The following is an 18,787-nucleotide window of genomic DNA, read 5'->3' on the forward strand; positions in this document are numbered from 1 at the left end:
TTATGCTGGTTCTTTTCCCCAGATATCTGAAGTAGTGTTTTCAATAACTGGGAGTGGTTTTTGTTGTGCAGTTAGCAGTGACAAGAACATTAAGAGACAGGACACCATAACAGGAACGTTACGTGTAGGCGGAAAACACACAACAAAACCACGACAGCAACAGATGGCAAAATAGCAACAGAAAGATTCAATCAAGACGGCATGCAGAGCCAAATAGAACAGACACAACAGAACAAAAACTTAACAAGACAACACCAAACCTCTACTATTCAGTGGCTGGCACAGATCAGAGGACCTTAAGAGGAAAATAACTAAATTTGTTTTTCCTCTCTTAATGTGCGAGGCCACTTTCAGCAATAGTTTCCTTTGTCTGAGAGATCAAGGACTGACGCAAGGCCTGCGAGAACAAAGTCCGAAATGATGGCTGAGCCACGGAGTAATCGGAGCCAGAACAGAATGAGTCGGTCAGGTCTCCGCTTTGAGGACGGAGCGCTCCGATTCAGGCCAGGATACACTGACGACATGACAGCCGTGGTCTAAGCATGCTCGGAACGCTTTAGCATCGTGACTACAAATCCAAACACCGGTAGGTGTTCCTGACACCCGCCGCAGATCAAAGCCAAGCTCAGTGCTCAATCCCCTTTCTTTTGGGACAGCAGTCACCATGACGTGCTGTCATTCAGAAGGAGACGTGCTGGTTCTGTGAGGTACTGCGAGGTGAGGATTTTCTCCAATGTTTCCAATGTTTTTACGTTTTTGCTTGTGCCACTTCTGCGCGTCAAGTTAGAAACAGATAGACACGAATTCAGATCACTTCTTTCCTACTACACACCGGCAACAGTACGAACAATAAAGCAGGTGAAAGTAAATCATATCGAACAGATGCCGAGAAGCAGAGCATGACTTCATGCTTTCATCCTCACACTGGAGGAATGGCATTCGAGCTGTAAAAAACAAATTGGAAATGTCAGGTTTACAGAGAAGACAAACAATGAAACTTGTAGCGAGTTTACTGCAAATACCTCTAATCTCACGACATCACCTGTGCCCTCAAAACACAAGCACGGGGTAGTGTCTCAGATTTACTGCACCTATCCATCAGGATTGCCGCGCCTGGCTTCCTCATTGTCATTCTAAGTTGATATTTTCATGTCATCCTGTTTGTACAACTGGCATAACTGACGCGATGCGATGCGAAGCAGCGAACTAGGTTATGCACAGCAGCCATTTTGGATGAGAACTGTCACCGCGCAAAGACAGGGAAGCGACACTTTGGAGACTTTAGCATTCCTCCAATTGCCCTCCAGTGTGTTATCAGGGGTCGGTGACAGAAGAAAAATAGAAAGATATAAACCAAGTGCCTAGTAAGTCACCCATTGGAATGCCGTTACATTTTCTTGAGTCAAAATGATTGACTTCTTATTCTGACCGTAATTGTACCATCGGCTTTACATTGAAGACTTTACATACTGGAGCCAACTGCAGTGGCGCTAGTGAACACCGTCTCTCAGCATGACCAAGATATGAGTTAAAAAACACAGCTCGGGGGACACTGACCTGTGGTGAACTGGCCCTTCATCTTCTGGAAGACGGGGTCCTGGGCCGTGGCCTGCGCCCGTCTGGCCAGGGACTCGGAGGCAGCGCTGGAGAACATGGTGGACACGTTGGAGACGTTCTCCAGGCCCACGCCGAAGGTGCTGACCAGCTTCTTCACGAAGTTGAGGGTGTGCGGGGTGATCTTGGCGTCGGACACGGCCCCACTCTTCTCAAAGGCCACGGAGTAGCACTTGGCCAGGCCCTGCTGCAGCTGCCTCAGCACCTGGGGGAGAAGGAGAGCGTTTCAGGTGACGGCACAGAAGGGAAAGGAAAGCGAGTCATGGGGAAAGAAATGAAACGCTACCTTCAATGAAGGAAACTCCCGAGTGGAAAGGCTCTCAAAACGCAGCCTGGAGTAAATGTCAACTGCATGAAACGGACAAAAGATACGCTACAGCTGAGTGGATGAGTTCTTACAAGTTCTGCATCCTCCCCATCTGCTTTTTTCCCCCCCTTCATCTATTACACAGAAGCACCCTGCAAGCGTGAGGAATGCAGCAATCGGATTTATTTTTTCATGAAAAAAGAGCTGAAAAGACTATGAACACAACTGCAGTGTTTAGTGGATCTGATGTGTGCAGGCTGACCGAGGTTATGAGCTTTCAATGGGCAGTGAGGGGAAGGGCGGGGGGGGGGGGGGGCATTAGAGAGAAGACTTGCAGTGTACCTTTCAAAATAGTGGTCAAACAAGTGTCCACTACGGGAGAAGTAGGCAAAAGGAAAGGCAAACAATCTTGTGTTAGACACAGTGGGGCACACCGTTTATTGAAACAGATTGCTGAAAGGGTCTCAGGCTGTGTTGGCTGATGGGACAGTGGTAGCCTGGCTTGTTGTGGCTCATATCCCAGACCCTACAGCGATGGAGCCGCGGAGAACAAAGGTCTGTCGGCCCCGGTGCCAGGCTTAGCGGAAACTTCCGGAGACAGACCCGGGGCGGTGCCGCCCAGCGGAGAGAAGCAGGCGCGGGCCCAAGGCTGGGACCGAGCAGCTGCCTGTGTGTCACTCTGACAGCGGTCCAACACACTCGCCGCACCCATCAATCAGCTCTTCCCCCGAGAGCCCCCGATTAGCATCAGTGCAAAACTAAGCCCTATCACAGCAGAAACACTTTTCAGGCCCACTGAATCCAATTTGGGCGCCCACCTCTTACCTTACAAGTAATCTGAGATAGCAAGGTGGAAAAGTTTCAAGTTGGAGAGCGATTTCGGAGAAAGCGATGCATTTTGATGTGTGTACATTTGAGGAAATAGGAAATAAAAGACAGATAGTTCCAGATAGGTCGCATAGTCACCGCACTTCGCATGAGCAGGTGATGGTGAATTTACTTCCTATGCCCCGGGTTATTTCTACTCACTAACACTGTAATGCAATGTGCTCATATAAAGAAACTGGATTTCCAATAGACTCTTTTTTTGGTTGTCATTCCTGCTAATTTAGTGCCGTGACAGAGAAGGCAGAAATGCCCGCTCTAGACAGATGTCTCCTGGAGCGAGCAGCGGGGGGAGGGGGGGGGGGGGGGTCTCACCTCCTCGTGCCAGTTCTCGCGGAACCACACCATCTGATCCACGATGCCCTCCAGGGAGGACAGCAGGGTGGGGTGGAGCTCGCGCTGCATGTGCATGATGCGGCTGCACCGCCACATGGGCGCCGTGGCGCGGATGGGCCCGGGGTCCGACGCCGAGCTGGGCTGCTGCTGCCCGGAGTCTGGGGGGGAGAGCGTTAGCGTTAGCACCGTGCCCACCCGAGTCTGGGGGGGAGAGTGTTAGCGTTAGCACCGTGCCCACCCGAGTCTGGGGGGGATAGTGTTAGCGTTAGCACCGTGCCCACCCGAGTCTGGGGGGGATAGTGTTAGCGTTAGCACCGTGCCCACCCGAGTCTGGGGGGGAGAGCGTTAGCGTTAGCACCGTGCCCACCCGAGTCTGGGGGGGAGAGCGTTAGCGTTAGCACCATGCCCACCCGAATGTGGGGGGGAGAGCGTTAGCGTCGTGCCCACCCGAGTCTGGGGGGGATAGTGTTAGCGTTAGCACCGTGCCCACCCGAGTCTGGGGGGGATAGTGTTAGCGTTAGCACCGTGCCCACCCGAGTGTGGGGGGGAGAGCGTTAGCGTTAGCACCGTGCCCACCCGAGTCTGGGGGGGAGAGCGTTAGCGTTAGCACCGTGCCCACCCGAGTGTGGGGGGGAGAGCGTTAGCGTTAGCACCGTGCCCACCCGAGTCTGGGGGGGAGAGCGTTAGCGTTAGCACCGTGCCCACCCGAGTGTGGGGGGGAGAGCGTTAGCGTTAGCACCGTGCCCACCCGAGTGTGTGGGGGAGAGCGTTAGCGTTAGCACCATGCCCAACAGAGTGTGTGGGGGAGAGCGTTAGCGTTAGCACCATGCCCAACAGAGTGTGGGGGGGAGAGCGTTAGCACCATACCCACCCGAGTGTGGGGGGGAGAGCGTTAGCGTTAGCACCATGCCCACCAGAGTGTGGGGGGGAGAGCATTAGTGTTAGCACCGTGCCCACCCGAGTGTGGGGGGGAGAGCGTTAGCACCGTGCCCACCAGAGTGTGGGGGGGGAGAGCGTTAGCGTTAGCACAGTGCCCACCCGAATGTGGGGGGGAGAGCGTTAGCACCATGCCAACCGCACGACAAGGCAGCAAGTTTTCATTTTAGGATCATTACGGTTTCATTTCAAAGCTTGACCTTGTAACAGGGGCTAACTAGGAAACACAAGAAGGCGTTAATTATATTTGAGCTAATTCACAGAATCTTTGGGCAGTACCATTTTGTATGCATGTAAACTGGCCCTTTGAAAGCAAAGCTTGAATAAAGAAGAGAACACAACCCGGTGTTGCACAGCACAGAATCAGCTTACCGCTTTTGTACCGTTCTCTCTGCTCGATCTTCAGCGTCAGGTAGAGGGTCCGAATGGGGAAGTACACGGCCTGTGGGTACACTCTCCCCACCTGTCAAAGTAAGATTTGGATTAATTCATAATCGTTATTTTTTAAAAAGTGTCCTTGAGGAAATAACCAATTTCATCAGTGCAACTGGTGCAGTTCTGAAAAAACTGCTCTTGTTATGCGAGCAAATGGACATTTATTGCACAAGCCTAAACAGAACTTCATGCATTGGTCAGCTGTTGAGAAGGCCTCTCCAACTCTGACCCTGCAGAGTGAAGAGGTAGAAGTGAGGGCTGGCTGAAGATGACGGGTTGGGGGGAAGGGTTACACCTCTGCAGTCCAGACTTTCCATCAGTCGGACGATGGTCCGGTATAAAACTATCCATTACAGTTCACAATAAAAGGAGCAGAGCCTCGTAACACACAATATGTGCGCGCTATCAAAGGCTAATTGGCCCTCGGGCTATGATAAATCCATCAGTCACAGGATCAGCCCAGTGCCACGGTAGGCTCCGGAGCTCCAAAGCCCCGTGACAGTGGGGGTCATAACACACTCGCTCCACTCCGGAGGGGAAAAAAGCGCAGCGTAGCGTATTTATTTTTGATAAGCTGGTCAGAGTGCAGTGCTCTAGCCTCAGTCCATCTAACACCACACAAACAGAGATGGCGAACCTCGACACCGCGAGCCGCTAACTTGCTGAGCCGCCAGTCTCCGGTTAGGAGTTCTGAAACACGGGCGCGGTGTTAGGGGCCAGGTTACCGAAAGGTAGATAAAACGCGCACGGCAGCAGAATGGTGAAGGGCGCGGCGAACGAGAGCAGCGTGGCCTGGGCCCTGCGATAGCGTCGCCGAGCTGCAAACTTTCACAGATAGCGCTCTTTCTCACGACGAGGCGTCTCCCTCCCCGCTACCCTCCTTTACCTTTATCAGTAAAACTTTGGCGGACGTACGCGCGCGTCGTATCGAACGGGGCGGCTAATTACGAACCGCGCTTATCCGGTTACTGCATTATTCCGAGAGCAGCACAATGTGAGTGCCCGGATAGTGTTTGTGGGAGATAAACAGGAGTATAAGTGGCGGGAAAGAGGCCCTAATGACACGGACGAGTCCTTAAATCAGGCCGCAGCGCCTCTGGAGTCTCGGGGCGCAGCGGTGCGAGGGCCCATTAGGCAGAAACTCGATCTCCTCGCGTGAGGTACAGCCTTTAAAGGTAAAGAGACACCTCTGGTCCGGCTGAGGTTAACGGGCAAAGTGCTGAGAAGCGCTAATGCACAGCTTTATCGGCCCGCTAAGTGCTGCATTAAAAGCCAAAGGGAGAAAAAAAAGGAAATGGCAATCTTAATTGGATATGAGTCTCGTCATATATATTTTCTCATTTATTTATTTCTTTGTTGCAGAGCGGGGTGGCGTAGGCCCGTGTGCGGGGAGGCCGGGTGTTAGTTTCTCTGTTAACTTCACATTCATCCCTAAATGCCCTGGAGCTCGACTTCATGAATATTTCACGCTACATTTTTTTAAAAAACATCCAGCCGTCCCCTTCAGCAGGGCAAAGTAAATTATTCAGGAACAGGATAAAGGAAGGTCGATGTAATAAACAATGCCGGAGATTATCGTGATGGACGCGGGAGACTGGATGGGGGGAGGGGGGGGGGGCAGTATGGACAGACGTATCTCGGCCTCAAATCGCTCAACAGACACATTTCCGTTCGGTTAAATGCCAAGTGTCTAGCTCCACAAGAAGCTGAAGTAATGAACTTACACCACACCTGCCCAACAGAGAATTTGTTGATTGGGAAACATGGGTTTGTGAGCAGTGATGACTGGTCATCTGAAATCAGCCCTGTGTGATGCATGTTCACATTTGAAGGCAACGTGCAATGGACCTCAGGTCTCTCGATCAGGTGTAATGTTTCTGAAGGAAACTGTCTCAGTCACTCTACGGGGAGGGGGGGGGGGGGGGGGGGGGCTGTCAGAGGCAGTTACTGTAGTTCACTGCTCTTTGAAGTTAAAGTGCTTTAAACTGCTCAGAAATAATACTCTATTAAGAAAGGCAAATTAGTCCCCAGTTTAATTATAAGTTGTATTCCAGCAGCAAGAAGCCATTTGATATTAAGTTAATAATAATTCTTTAAATAAATAAATAAAACAGCCTTTTTGCAGAGCAAATAAAATTGCCATCACAGAAAAGGAAGCTCATCTGAATGCTTAATTGGATAAATCAAATGTGCTCAAGAGCTGCCTCTTTGGGAACGAGAGCTGTGCATTCGTCTTGATTAAGTGCTGATGTGCACGCACACGCACACACACACACACACACACACACATCAGACAGACCGGAGACAGCAGCACACACACAATTAGGAGAAAGTGAGTGGATAAAACTGAGCAGAAGAACCATGTACTTGGCTGAACCAGCAGCCAACAGTGTACCATAGTTACTAGGGAAGGGCACAGCTAACTAATTACCCATGCACCTGTATGAGTGTCCATTGTTCTACTACTAAAGTGACTTGATTATAGTCAATTTGGCCAACTAATTAGGGCAGAGGTTGAGTTGGATCAGCTTCACAAGACCACAGTTTCACTCATTGTCATTTTTGACTCTACCGAGTAGAGCTGACAAACATCAGGTCAGCGCAACTTGGCAAATATACCCAAGAGCGGTTTGTCCTCACTGGCTTTTGGTTCAATAAATTCAGCATTAAAATGACTGAAAATACCAAGCCTTGCTTATTCATTAAGCGTGAGACACATTTGAGTGACATAGTACCCTCTGAAGAGTGCCCTTTGGTAGGAAGGAACATAAGTACAGGTTTTATTCACCCCGGGTCCCCTTAGTTCACAGAATCAGGTGCCAGACAACAGCAGGAAGTCAGACCTCCTGTTCTTCCACATTAATCACAGATTCACTCCTCCAACCTTCTCCCACTGGACTACAGCAAGCGGCACGGAACCAAGACGGAAGGACTGTGTTGAGACAGACGAACAGGCAGACGGACGGACGTTGAGGCAGACAGGCAGGCAGACAGACGTTGAGGCAGACAGATGAACAGGCAGACACAGACATTCAGATGGACAGACAGGCAGACAGACAGACAGACAGACAGACAGGCAGACCGACAGATGTTGAGACAGACAGACGAATGGACTGACGGACATTGAGACAGATAGATGGCCATCGAGACAGACAGTCGGACATCGAGACAGACAGTCGGACAGGCAGGCAGGCAGACAGACAGACGTTGAGACAGACGGATGGATAGACAGACGGACGTTGAGACAGATGGACGGACGGGCGTTGAGACAGATGGACGGACGGGCGTTGAGACAGATGGACGGACGGGCGTTGAGACAGATGGACGGACGGGCGTTGAGACAGATGGACGGACGGGCGTTGAGACAGATGGACGGACGGGCGTTGAGACAGATGGACGGACGGACGTTGAGACAGATGGACGGACAGACGGCAGATGGATGGACGGACGGCAGTTGAGACAGATGGACGGACGGGCGTTGAGACAGACGGACGGGCGTTGCATCCTCGGGACACTGACCTGGCTGATGAGGTTGAGCAGGGGCTTGCCCTCGGAGCCCACCAGGCAGGTGAGGAGCTGAGGGATCCAGGCCAGCCACTGGATCGGCGGCACGCCGATGCAGTACTTATCCACCGCGTCCGCCAGTGTGTTCTTATCGTCAAAGCTGAGCAGCCACAGCACCTGCGGGGGGAGGGAGGCACAGCATGTCAACGCACCGGAGAGATAATGCGCATTCACACCGCGCATTACAATGCTGGGCTGAATTTCCAACACTTAACGACTGGAACACAAGATAACGGAAGCCCAAAAAGGTACTTTAATAAGCGGATACTAAATGGGCCCTGCCTGCTGTAGACACTGTGTGTTGTAGCGCCTCCTACTGGTTACAGAAGTGCTGCCAGCAAGGCGGAGTTAGTCTCAGGTGACCACTCTATCCCGCTGAGATGATGATGGAGTCATTAACCTTCGACCTTCCCAGAGCTCAGGCAGGGCCACACAGCTTGCGGGTAATTACTGATAATCACGGAGCATCTATTCTCATTTCTCACCTGCAAATTGCACAGGCATCCATCTAGATATGCACAGCAAGATTCCCCTTTGTACACAAGTAAACATATTCATTAAGTATTAGTCCCGGGGAACGAGAGAATTATTAAAATGATCTCGCTGAGCACTTAACTTACAGCAGGGACCAGTACGATCGCATGACATTTTGGCAGGATGTTTTTAGCGTTTCTGAGAGAGAAAAAAAAAATCTTCGGCAAAATTAAACCAGCTACTGAGTAGCACTCTAGAGGCATCTTCAAAAATAATTGTGACAGATACCTGTGTTTGCAAAGCAAGCTGACAACTTCTGCTATATTATCATTCACGGTATTGAGCTAACAAGTTGATAACAAGGTTATTAGCTTATATAATCAGGTTTTTAAACTTAGATAACACTAAAAACAGATATTACATTTAGTAAGCAAATTTTTTGGTATCCTAGTAGATACAAAACATTTGAGAATTACTGAAAGTTCTGTTATGGAGCGACATTATGTCTGGGAAGTGAAAATGCTAACAATCTTCATCTTGGTTCAAACGGTTAAGAAGCGAGGGTCAAGACACAACACCAGCAGAAATAGGAGAGGAAAGTCCAAAATGTCTTTTCATCACTATTGTAACACTTGATTTCTGCTACTGTTCTGCAAAGCCATCTTTTTCAGGCTACAATGGTTGAAATCTTCTTGGAAAACATGCAAAATTTGATAAAATATGTATAATTCATCAATCAATTCATGCATCAATCAAAGAGGCCGTGGACCAACATATAATCTGTTCAGCTAAGTACAGCTAGTTCCTGCAATGTCTCATGAATAAAAAAACAAAGTAGAAGAAAAGGAGAAAAGGAATACTTCTTATCAGTTTTAAGCACAGAAATTGTGTTGCATTTGCTCAAGTTAAAGAGCCTTAAACACGACAGCCAAACATGAAGAATGGTGGAAATTCAGCCGCTAGTGATCCTGGTTACATAAGGACTTCAGCATCTCCGCAATCCGCTTGTGGCCTGCATTCTGTCTACGGGGGCGCGCGGGGCTGACTGACTGATCAGGGCGTTTCATTGTTAGAGGGGTCGGCCCGCATCGAGCTGGCCGGGCAGGAGTGACAGGGTGGAATTAAGCTCTTAACCCGCGGACGGACGGCTCTAATTCCAGCCCTGCAGTGGATCTGAGAGTAAAGAGCAGGGTGAACAGCCACATTGCCCCTCACGCTTGTGCAGATTAGTAATCCATATAATCACGGACCCCCCTACAGTTCATGCGTCCCGGGCGACCCCGTGTCTCGTAAATGAGGGAGGCTGAAATGGAGGAAATTGGAAGTGCGTGCACACGATGCGCTTTTCCCATCTCCTTACACACCATGCATTGCTGAGCATCACCGGCGAATGAGCAGCCGGCCTAAACAGAAGAAGCCTCGCATTGGCCGACTCACTAACAAACCTGTGACAGCCCGTAATGATGAGGGGGGAGGTGGAGGAGATGTACAAATGTGAGGAGGTAGTGCGGGAGACACATAGATGGGAGGGGGAGGAGGAGGAGGAGGAGGAGACATGCAGATAGGAGGGGGGGCGTACCTTTGCCAGGTACTTGCGGGACTTGCTCTCGTTCTGGTGGCGGCAGGCGTGCAGGTAGCAGGTGATGGCGGACACGCCCAGGTGCGGCTGCCGGTCCTTGACGAAGATGTTCTCCAGGTAGTCTCCCCACATGGCCCAGGCCTTCACCAGCACGTCGTGCATCTGCACCGCCGCTGAGAACGCCTTGTTAGCCTCCTCCGACCTGGGAAAAGTACACACAGACCGTTCAGAGTGGACAGAACAGACAGACACAGCTCACAGTGTAGAGACAGACAGAGTCAGCTCACAGTGTAGAGACAGACACAGAGACAGCTCACACAGTGTAGAGACAGACACAGACAGCTCACACAGTGTAGAGACAGACACAGAGACAGCTCACACAGGGAAAATAACAGACAAAGAGATAGTACATACAGGACAGAGGATGGACAGAGACTGTACATACAGGACAGACGACAAGAGAGAGACAGCTCACACAGGATCCAGAAGACAGAGACAGTTCACACAGCACATACACGGGTAAGGCAGTGTGAACCTGCTCTGCTCAGTGGTCAGAAGGGTAACCGTGGCCCCACAAACAGCCTTCAATGAATAAACGCTACACTGAGCCAAAAATAAGTGCAAAGCCACGGGCTTATTTTATAAACATTCCTTCACAGAAGCTCGTTGGCAAACCAAAACTAAAAGTAGATTGAGCCCATTAAAAAGCAATAAGCTTGAATGCAGCATTACTCCTAAACAGGAAGTACTATGATTATAGTTTAAATAAGCACTAGGGAGAAGCAGTGAAAAACAGGTGTGCCTAGACAGCACAAGCATGATCTCACATTTATTTCGCTGACTAAGGAAAACATTGAAACAACAGTGTTCCCTGTTATTTTCCATGCATGTAATTAGACTTCCTAAACAAAATCATCCCTGTGCCATTGATTCGAGAGCGCAGGGGAAATGTGCCTTGTCCAAAAAAAAAAAAAAAAAGGAACAACAGTTGCCACAGCCCCCCCCCCCCCCCCCCCCCCCCCCGCCCCAGTCTGGTCATCTCCTCCAGTTGAAAAGCTAAGTGCTGAACAAATGGGTCCCAAGCCAATCGCTTATAATGTGAACTTGTAATGAGTTTTTGGCTCTTAATATTTTTGAGCTTGACTGCAAGGCGAGCCGGTTCCCTGTGATACACTGCGATGGTCTGAGCACATCGAGCAAGCGAAAAAAAACATCCAATAATACATTCTGTTGCTCGCAGGAATAGTGACACTAACTTCGAATTACAGCCCTATCAAAGAAGAAAACCCCAAGGCGCTTTTCTGTCCAGAAAAATGGATAAAAACCTTTATCATAATGGATATTTCATGAAGAAATATTTACAAACATGAGATAAAGAAGGGCTACATGCGCGTGTAATCCACTGTTTATCACTGAAGCGTTGCGAAAACGTTGCGGTTACATTATGCACTGCTGAGGTTGGGGAAATGTTCCGCTGATACCAAATATTCCATAAATTACAATCAAGTTAATTATTCACCACCGAGCATTTAATAAGCCGTCTGTCCGTCCCCAGGAGAGAGGCCATGATGAAACTGAAGGGAGGTGAGCGGGAGAAGGGCGTGAGCTCAAAGGCTGGCCCCCTGCTCTGCTGCCACATGCCCAGAGAGAGGGAGAGAGAAAGAGAGGGAGCGAAACAGATAAAGAGAGAGAGGGAAAGGGAGAAGGGGAGATAGAGGAGGGAGAGTGAGAAAAAGAGGGAGAGAAAGAAGGGGAAAAGGGGAGTGAGAGAGGAAGAGGGAGTGGGAGAGGGAGAGAAAGAAAGCGGGAGAAGGGGAAAAGGGGAGAGAGGAAGAGGGAGAGGGAGAGGGAGAGGGAGAAAAAGAGGGAGAGAGAAAGAGAGGGGGAGAGGGAGAGAGAGAGAAAGAGTGGGAGAAGGGGAAAATGGGAGAGAGAAGAAGAGGGAGAGAAAGAGAGGGAGAAAGAGAGAGGGAGAGAGGGATGGAGAGGGAGGGGGGCCACTGCAGTAGCAGAGGGGTCGTCCAGCCACCAAGTCTCCCGCTAGGCTGTTAAACACACGATTGGCCAGCGCTGGCCAAGCTGCTGTGCTCTCATTAGATCTCCAAACAAGCTATAGGCCCGCCGTGGCCTTCTGGAATAATAATGACAGCGTGCAGCGTTCCCGGTGGAATCTCTGCATGTATGCACGCCTGACATCAGAGGAAGTCCATTGATCCATTGCTCCAAAAACGGATTGATCTTTAATTTACAAACTTTTTTTCTCCTGTTTGTTCCTAAAAAAACAAAACAACTTGGAGCGTGGCAGAACGGTGTCCCTGACAAATACCTGTGTAGGGGGTGGGTTGAAAGGGGTGGGGTCTGGTGGGGATTTGTTGAAAATGTAAAAAGAAAATGGAGGAAAAGTGGACGAAGCACTGGCTACCCATCACTGTAATTATAAGAGAGTAAATGCAAGACTTGGTCTCAGTGCAACTTCCAGAGGTTTTCAGCTTGAGGTCGAGAGCGTTTAATGTGAAAGGGGGGGGGGGACGCTGTGATGTGGATCTGGGATGAAAGGATTAAGCGGAGGACAAGCGGAGGCTTCAATCACACAGCATCAGAGAGAGTTTGTGCCTCGGCAGAAGTGTCAGGCCGTCACGTAGAAATGCATATGGAGGGGGGGGGAGAGACTTGGCTGGAAAACGAGGCCTGACCGCTAAAACAAATGATAAATCGGCCTGCCCAAAGCTGGCGGACAGGCGGGCGAAAGCGTCGATACGGCGCCGTTTGAACGTCCGAACGGCTCGCTCAGCAAATGGGCGAGCGCGGGGGATTGGCACTGTGGATCTGACAGGAGGCTCATTAGAGCCACGCTCCGTCCCGTCAGGACAGACTCAGCACGGACACGGCTCCGGCCGCAGCTGCCAGAACGCTGATTAACATTAGGAGAGTGCGGGCGAGGTGGGGATTCGCCCGTCGCCGCTCAGGCCTGCAGACAGATGATCAATTCCTTATGTGTTCAGCGCAGACAACTTAAAGATTCCAGTAATGCGGATCAGGGCCGGAGGGAGCGCTGGGAATGTCCGACCGACAAGCCGGCGGAGAAAAAGCCTAATCATTCGTGTCGATTCTCCAGAAGAGGGAATTAGTATTCCGGTGCATGGAATGGCCAGGCTTGTAAAGAACTAGTGTAGCACATGAACCTTGTGTCCGACTTATCAAAAGTGACTGTACGGAAGCCTTGAACACAACATAAATATAAAGAATGCCTCGGAAGAGTTTTTTTCCGGTGTCTTCCGGAGCTTGCAATCTGGCGTGCTTTGGTTGACGGCTGATGGATGGCGCGCTTCACGCTAACGCCGCTCACATGAAACCCCACAAGACCTCGCACACATGGCGGAAGTGCTTCTACAGCAAACTCCACAACATTTGCTGAGTCCGCCATCGCGTACTGGCGAAGATTCGATAAACACTGGGATTAATGAGTCACGTGCCAACGGAGAGTAGAATTAGGAGGCTGCACACAAACAGAGTAAAAAATGGCTGTAATCCCAGGCACAAATGAAAATGATCATCCAGATGTGAGCCCAACAGCCTGCAGAGATGGTGAAGACTAATGGAGACAGATCAATCCCTTCACCATCAAGTTTAACCACGGCCCAGTGTGCAGACTCCCAATTAATCCGCCCGTCATATCGATTGCTAATGAATGCACTTCCCCCTATAATTAATTCATAAAATGCCGTGACTGATCGCTCATCGCGACCGCTTATGCGCTGGATATTTTCTAAACAAACGATGAGCTATGAAAGCCGGCATTTGTTCAATCAAATTTAGAAGTAGGCAGCTGATTAAACGGCAGTCAGGCAAGGCTGGTATTATCTGTTATGGGGACAATTATGGCTTTGACGGAGGGGCGAAGAGAGATGGATGGAGCGATCGGTAGGGAAAGAGAAAGTAAGAGTGATAGAGAGAGAGTAAGAGAGTGTGAAGAAGTGGGCGAGAGGAAGAAAGAGTGAGAGAAAGGTAGGGGATAATGATTCACAAGGCAAGGTTATGGTCTCGCTGTGCGAGTTAATACTTTATTCCACTGGCCCATAAATATTTGGTCCATGAACATCCATGAACCTGCCCACTCCCTTCTCTCCAGCTGTCTCCGCACAATGGGAGATCCAGCCTTCTGCTCGTGTGCCCCTCGCCTCTGGAACTCCCTCCCTGATGACCGAGAACTGCCCGGTCTCTTGATGCTTTAACAAAACCCTTTTTTACCAGCAGGCCTTCCTCTAAATGTTTTCAAATATATAGTTTTTGGTTTTAGAAAGAATAGTTTATTAATAATAATTATAATATTTGTGGACAATTCAGGTCTGAGGGGATATGCTCAATGCCTCACTATGTGAGAGCAGACAGGCAGAATCCAACCCAGCCTCACAGTTTGCTGATCAGACCAGCTAAATAGAGGATTTCCCCCCCAGTAAATCCATGCGCCAAACATTAAATTTTAAACCCCAGTGCAACTTGACAACTGCCTGATCGCAAAACAAATTTGAAAATATAAATCGGATGATCCAGCGAATAAGCCACTGTTGTGAGAAAGTGTGGAATCAAATACAGTAAACGTCCAGCAGCAACAAGATGAGGTCAACCTGCTGTGTTTGCCTGTTTGTCTTTCCCATGACAACAGAGGAGTGGGACTTACTTGTTGATCTGAGCCAGGAACATGCCTTTCAGGGCGTAGAACTCAGCCGTCATCTCCTTGGTGAAGTACTTCAAGTTGGTGGATTCGATCACCTCCAGGCCCTGGTACAGTGACAGACAGGGTCAAGGCATTTGAGTTATGAGTCCATCTTAATGCAGAGCAAACAGTATTTGACATAGAGCTTCACCGGTAAAGTTCATCTGACATTATGAGGAACGTATCCACGGGGAGTATCCTACATATTTGAAAGGTTTTGCCCTCATATGGATTTGTCGACAGCATATCATTGGCTGCAAAGGCATAAATCCAACACGGTTTAACAGACATAGGAATGGTCTCTTAATTTGTGGCGAATGTACAGTATCTAACATATGTGCTGCTTGAGTCATCTTTTCACAAGCACCACAATCAAAGGTGTCAACTTTTTTTCCCAACCAGAAAGGAAGCGACTGAGGTTGGAAACCTGAGAAAAATTATGGAGTCTAAAATTGGATTCCCAGTAATAGGAGTGAAAAGGCGGCTCTTATTAAACCCAATGGCAGTTCAATAACTAGGGGGCCGTTGGCACTGCCTCAATTAATCAGGTTGCTCTCCAGGCTAAGAGAGAAAGCTCAAGGATTGTGCGCCATCTATTCCCCCACCCGCCCCCAACCCCTCAAAAAAAGGAAATAAAATTCAGTCAGCTGCTCGTTCCCTCAGTGGGATAAATGAGGGGTCAGATCCAGAAAGAATGGGGACACCTTTACAGTAACTCACTCCTCCTTTCAGGACAGCCATCCTCGGCTCACAGGAAATTTATATGCGCAGGAGACAGATAATTAGAAACGGAAATAATAAGTAGCTCATATGAATTTCTTTGAAGCGGGTCAAACAGAAAGCTCGACAATTCAGTTGGCTGAAACTATTTGATGCCGGAGCCATAATTGAACGAGCAGTACATAAAAAAATTAAATAAATAAAAAACGCAACAAACAAGGGTTTCATGGAGACCCATTTAGCTTTGGACGCCCACTGGGACTTGGGTCTGCCATTGAGACTACACAACGTTTAACAATAATAAATGCTCTAATCATAACAATCATAATCTCCCAACGTAAAATTCAACAGTGATATCTGATGTGTAAATTAAGCAATATCACACGAGAGGGAGTGCGATTATCCTGTATATTGTTATTTGAGCAAATCACTGGACTGTATATCATCACAGAAACCACGGGAAGGATAGCCAGCCAATCATCGACCTTGCAGATTTTCATGTGATAAAAATCACCGGGGGGCATTCACCACAGAGACTAACTACTTTCATTACATAACATTACATTAATGGCAGATGCTCTTATCCAGAGCGACATACAGTTGATTAGACTAAGCAGAAGACAATCCTCCCCTGGAGCAATGCAGGGTTAAGGGCCTTGCTCAAGGGCCCAACGGCTGTGCGGATCTTATTGTGGCTACACCAGGGATCGAACCAGCGACCTTGCGGGTCCCAGTCATGTACCCTAACCACTACGCTACAGGGCGCCCTTTCTTGCAGCGATCCTTGCATCCCAGAAACAGACAGACAGACAGACAGACAGACAGACAGACAGACAGACAGACAGACAGACAGACAGACAGACAGACAGACAGACAGACAGACAGACAGACAGACAGACAGACAGACAGACAGACAGACAGACAGACAGACAGACAGACAGACAGACAGACAGACAGACAGACAGACAGACAGACAGACAGACAGACACGACAGACACGACAGACCACAGGAGCACGAGCCCTCAGCACAGGCGTTTCGGTTGAAGACGACTGATAGACAGTTAGAAGGATAGTTGGACTGCCCCGGCTCCTCACCTGCATGCACTCGTTCTTGCCCATTACTCCGGCCAGCTGCAGGTAGCACTTGACCTGCTGGCGGATCTTCTGGAAGCAGTCGACGATGGGCACCGTGGGGATGGTGTGGATGCGGCTCAGGATGTCCAGCGCCACGTTGACCAGGCCCTGCTTGCGTGCGATCTTGCCGTACTGGATGATGGCGGAGGCGGAGGCGTGCACGCCCAGCATGGCGTTGTTGGTGTTGGGGTCGTGCTGCGTGTTGGTCTCATAGGCCGTCACGATAGCTAGAGAAAGGAGACACCCCCAGAACTCCAGGTTAAATAACACTAACATAACTTAATGAGAATAGGCTTTTCAACCCAGCCCAGTGTACCCAGTGCCTAAAAGCGAAATGGTATCTAGCACCATATCAAGCCGGGTTCTGGAAACCCCCAGTGTTTCTTCCTTCTTTAAAAGCATCAATCAAATCAGCATCTCAGTCTCCTTTTATGTATCGTAAGTCTTTCCTCATAGCCTTCATCTTTTATACATGGAATAAATCTGGTTGCCCTTCTTTGAACCTTTTCTATCGCCTCGATATCTTTCTTGTAATACGGTCCCCAGAACCGCACGCAATACTCAAAAGCATGGTCTGACAAGGGTGTTGTACCTTCAATATCTTTGCCAGAGATCGAGCAACCTCTATATTACTCGGTTACGCATGGAGCTCAAGTATCAAAATTAATGTCTTGACATCCCCGTAGGATAGGATTCCATAAACAATCACAGCCAAAAGCTTCAAATCTTTCACCCTGGCCGTAACGTAGCACAATCCATTTCTACCTCATCCTCGCTAGTCATTTCTGCATTGACATTTGGATTTGTGCACTGGGCCTTAAGGGCAGTGGCCCGTGCGGTTTCTGGACGGAGCGCACGCCGAGGCCAGCCCTCCCCCCGCAGACGTACCCTGGTAGTGGTGCTGCCGCCACATGAAGATGCTGCTCCAGTGGGAGAGGTCGTCCGACACGATGGGCAGCCGGTTCCTCCAGGTCTTCACCACCGTCTTCATGTCGTGGAGGCTGGTGTTGCGGCCCAGGTTGGCCGGCTGGAGGCCCGCGTTGATCTGGGCGGCCTCCTGCAGCTCGATGATCTGCTGGGCGGCCTGGAGGAGGGAGAGAGGGGGGGGGGGGGAAGGTGAGACCCCCGCGAGAAACTTTCGACGGAACAACACGACCCTGCCTCATTACTCAGACCTGAATGGAGGCTTAGCATTTTTTGAAAGACCTCACGAGAAAAGTCTGAGACGGCACGGCGCTTAATAGACGGATCAAAGTGTTTTCTGCACGATTCGGCGGACCGGCCCGACTCTGTTGTGTTTGATGTCTGTCAACCTGATGGCATTTCACTTGTCTAATCTGAAATGCATTCCACACGAGGGGATACAATCTGACATTTCTACCAGAACAAGCAGGGGTCTCACATGGAGGAATATGAGCTTCACACTCCGATGCACCTCGAGCTCCACTCAGATATATGGAATCTGTTGTGATCTGCTTGCGAAATGAAATCAAGTCATCCACTCAATCCGTCAATCAACACGCATCATTTGATATCGATCGAGAGCTTGGAAAAAGGGGGTGGTATTTTCATGATAATCAGAAAAACTGCCTTTGGAACAGGGCACCTCAAGATTGGCTGTAGAACATTGGGCTAAGGTGAGAAAACATTGGGTGTCGGGCGAGAAAAGTTTGAAAACCAAACAGCAGGACACGTACGCTCGCCATTTGCTTCCTGCAGCTGCTGTAATGAAGTACGAATTCTACAGGCTGAAGCACGCGCACACCCACACGCAGCAGAGGAACACTGATAACAATGTATTCAATTCTAATACCCACTTTAAAAGATAAATGTCCTAAATCAGGCCACAGACTCACCAAATCAAATCTCTCGAAACAAAATAAATTAAGCAATACAATATTTTTCACAATTATCTGTTAATATCAGCTGATGCCAAGTTATAACCCTCATTCTGAGTGCCCATTCATCATGTAAATTTAATTTTCTTCCAGGTATTTAATCAAACGATATCTGATGGAGAAAAGTAATTACCGCTGTTCTAAACTTACTGCTGCTCTCCAGTCTCTCCCTGCCACCCCTGTCTCTTTTA

At 49.3% G+C, this 18,787-nt stretch overlaps 1 protein-coding gene across 3 annotated transcripts in view; it reads right to left on the reverse strand.

Annotated features, from left to right (window-relative positions):
* Positions 1-18,787, reverse strand: part of trrap (transformation/transcription domain-associated protein) — a 102,892-nt gene that overhangs the window by 17,341 nt on the left and 66,764 nt on the right. For all 3 annotated transcript variants that reach the window (XM_061226072.1, XM_061226082.1, XM_061226062.1), the window contains exons 58-65: positions 17,587-17,782; positions 16,660-16,925; positions 14,809-14,909; positions 10,131-10,332; positions 8,033-8,194; positions 4,451-4,541; positions 3,122-3,300; positions 1,558-1,819 (exon numbers count right to left, since the gene is read on the reverse strand). In XM_061226072.1, coding sequence (XP_061082056.1) covers positions 1,558-1,819; positions 3,122-3,300; positions 4,451-4,541; positions 8,033-8,194; positions 10,131-10,332; positions 14,809-14,909; positions 16,660-16,925; positions 17,587-17,782 — 1,459 coding nt within the window. The remainder of the gene's footprint in view (positions 1-1,557; positions 1,820-3,121; positions 3,301-4,450; positions 4,542-8,032; positions 8,195-10,130; positions 10,333-14,808; positions 14,910-16,659; positions 16,926-17,586; positions 17,783-18,787) is intronic.

Source organism: Conger conger, chromosome 2 (assembly GCF_963514075.1).
Source record: "Conger conger chromosome 2, fConCon1.1, whole genome shotgun sequence".
NCBI classification, from domain to species: Eukaryota; Metazoa; Chordata; class Actinopteri; order Anguilliformes; family Congridae; genus Conger; species Conger conger.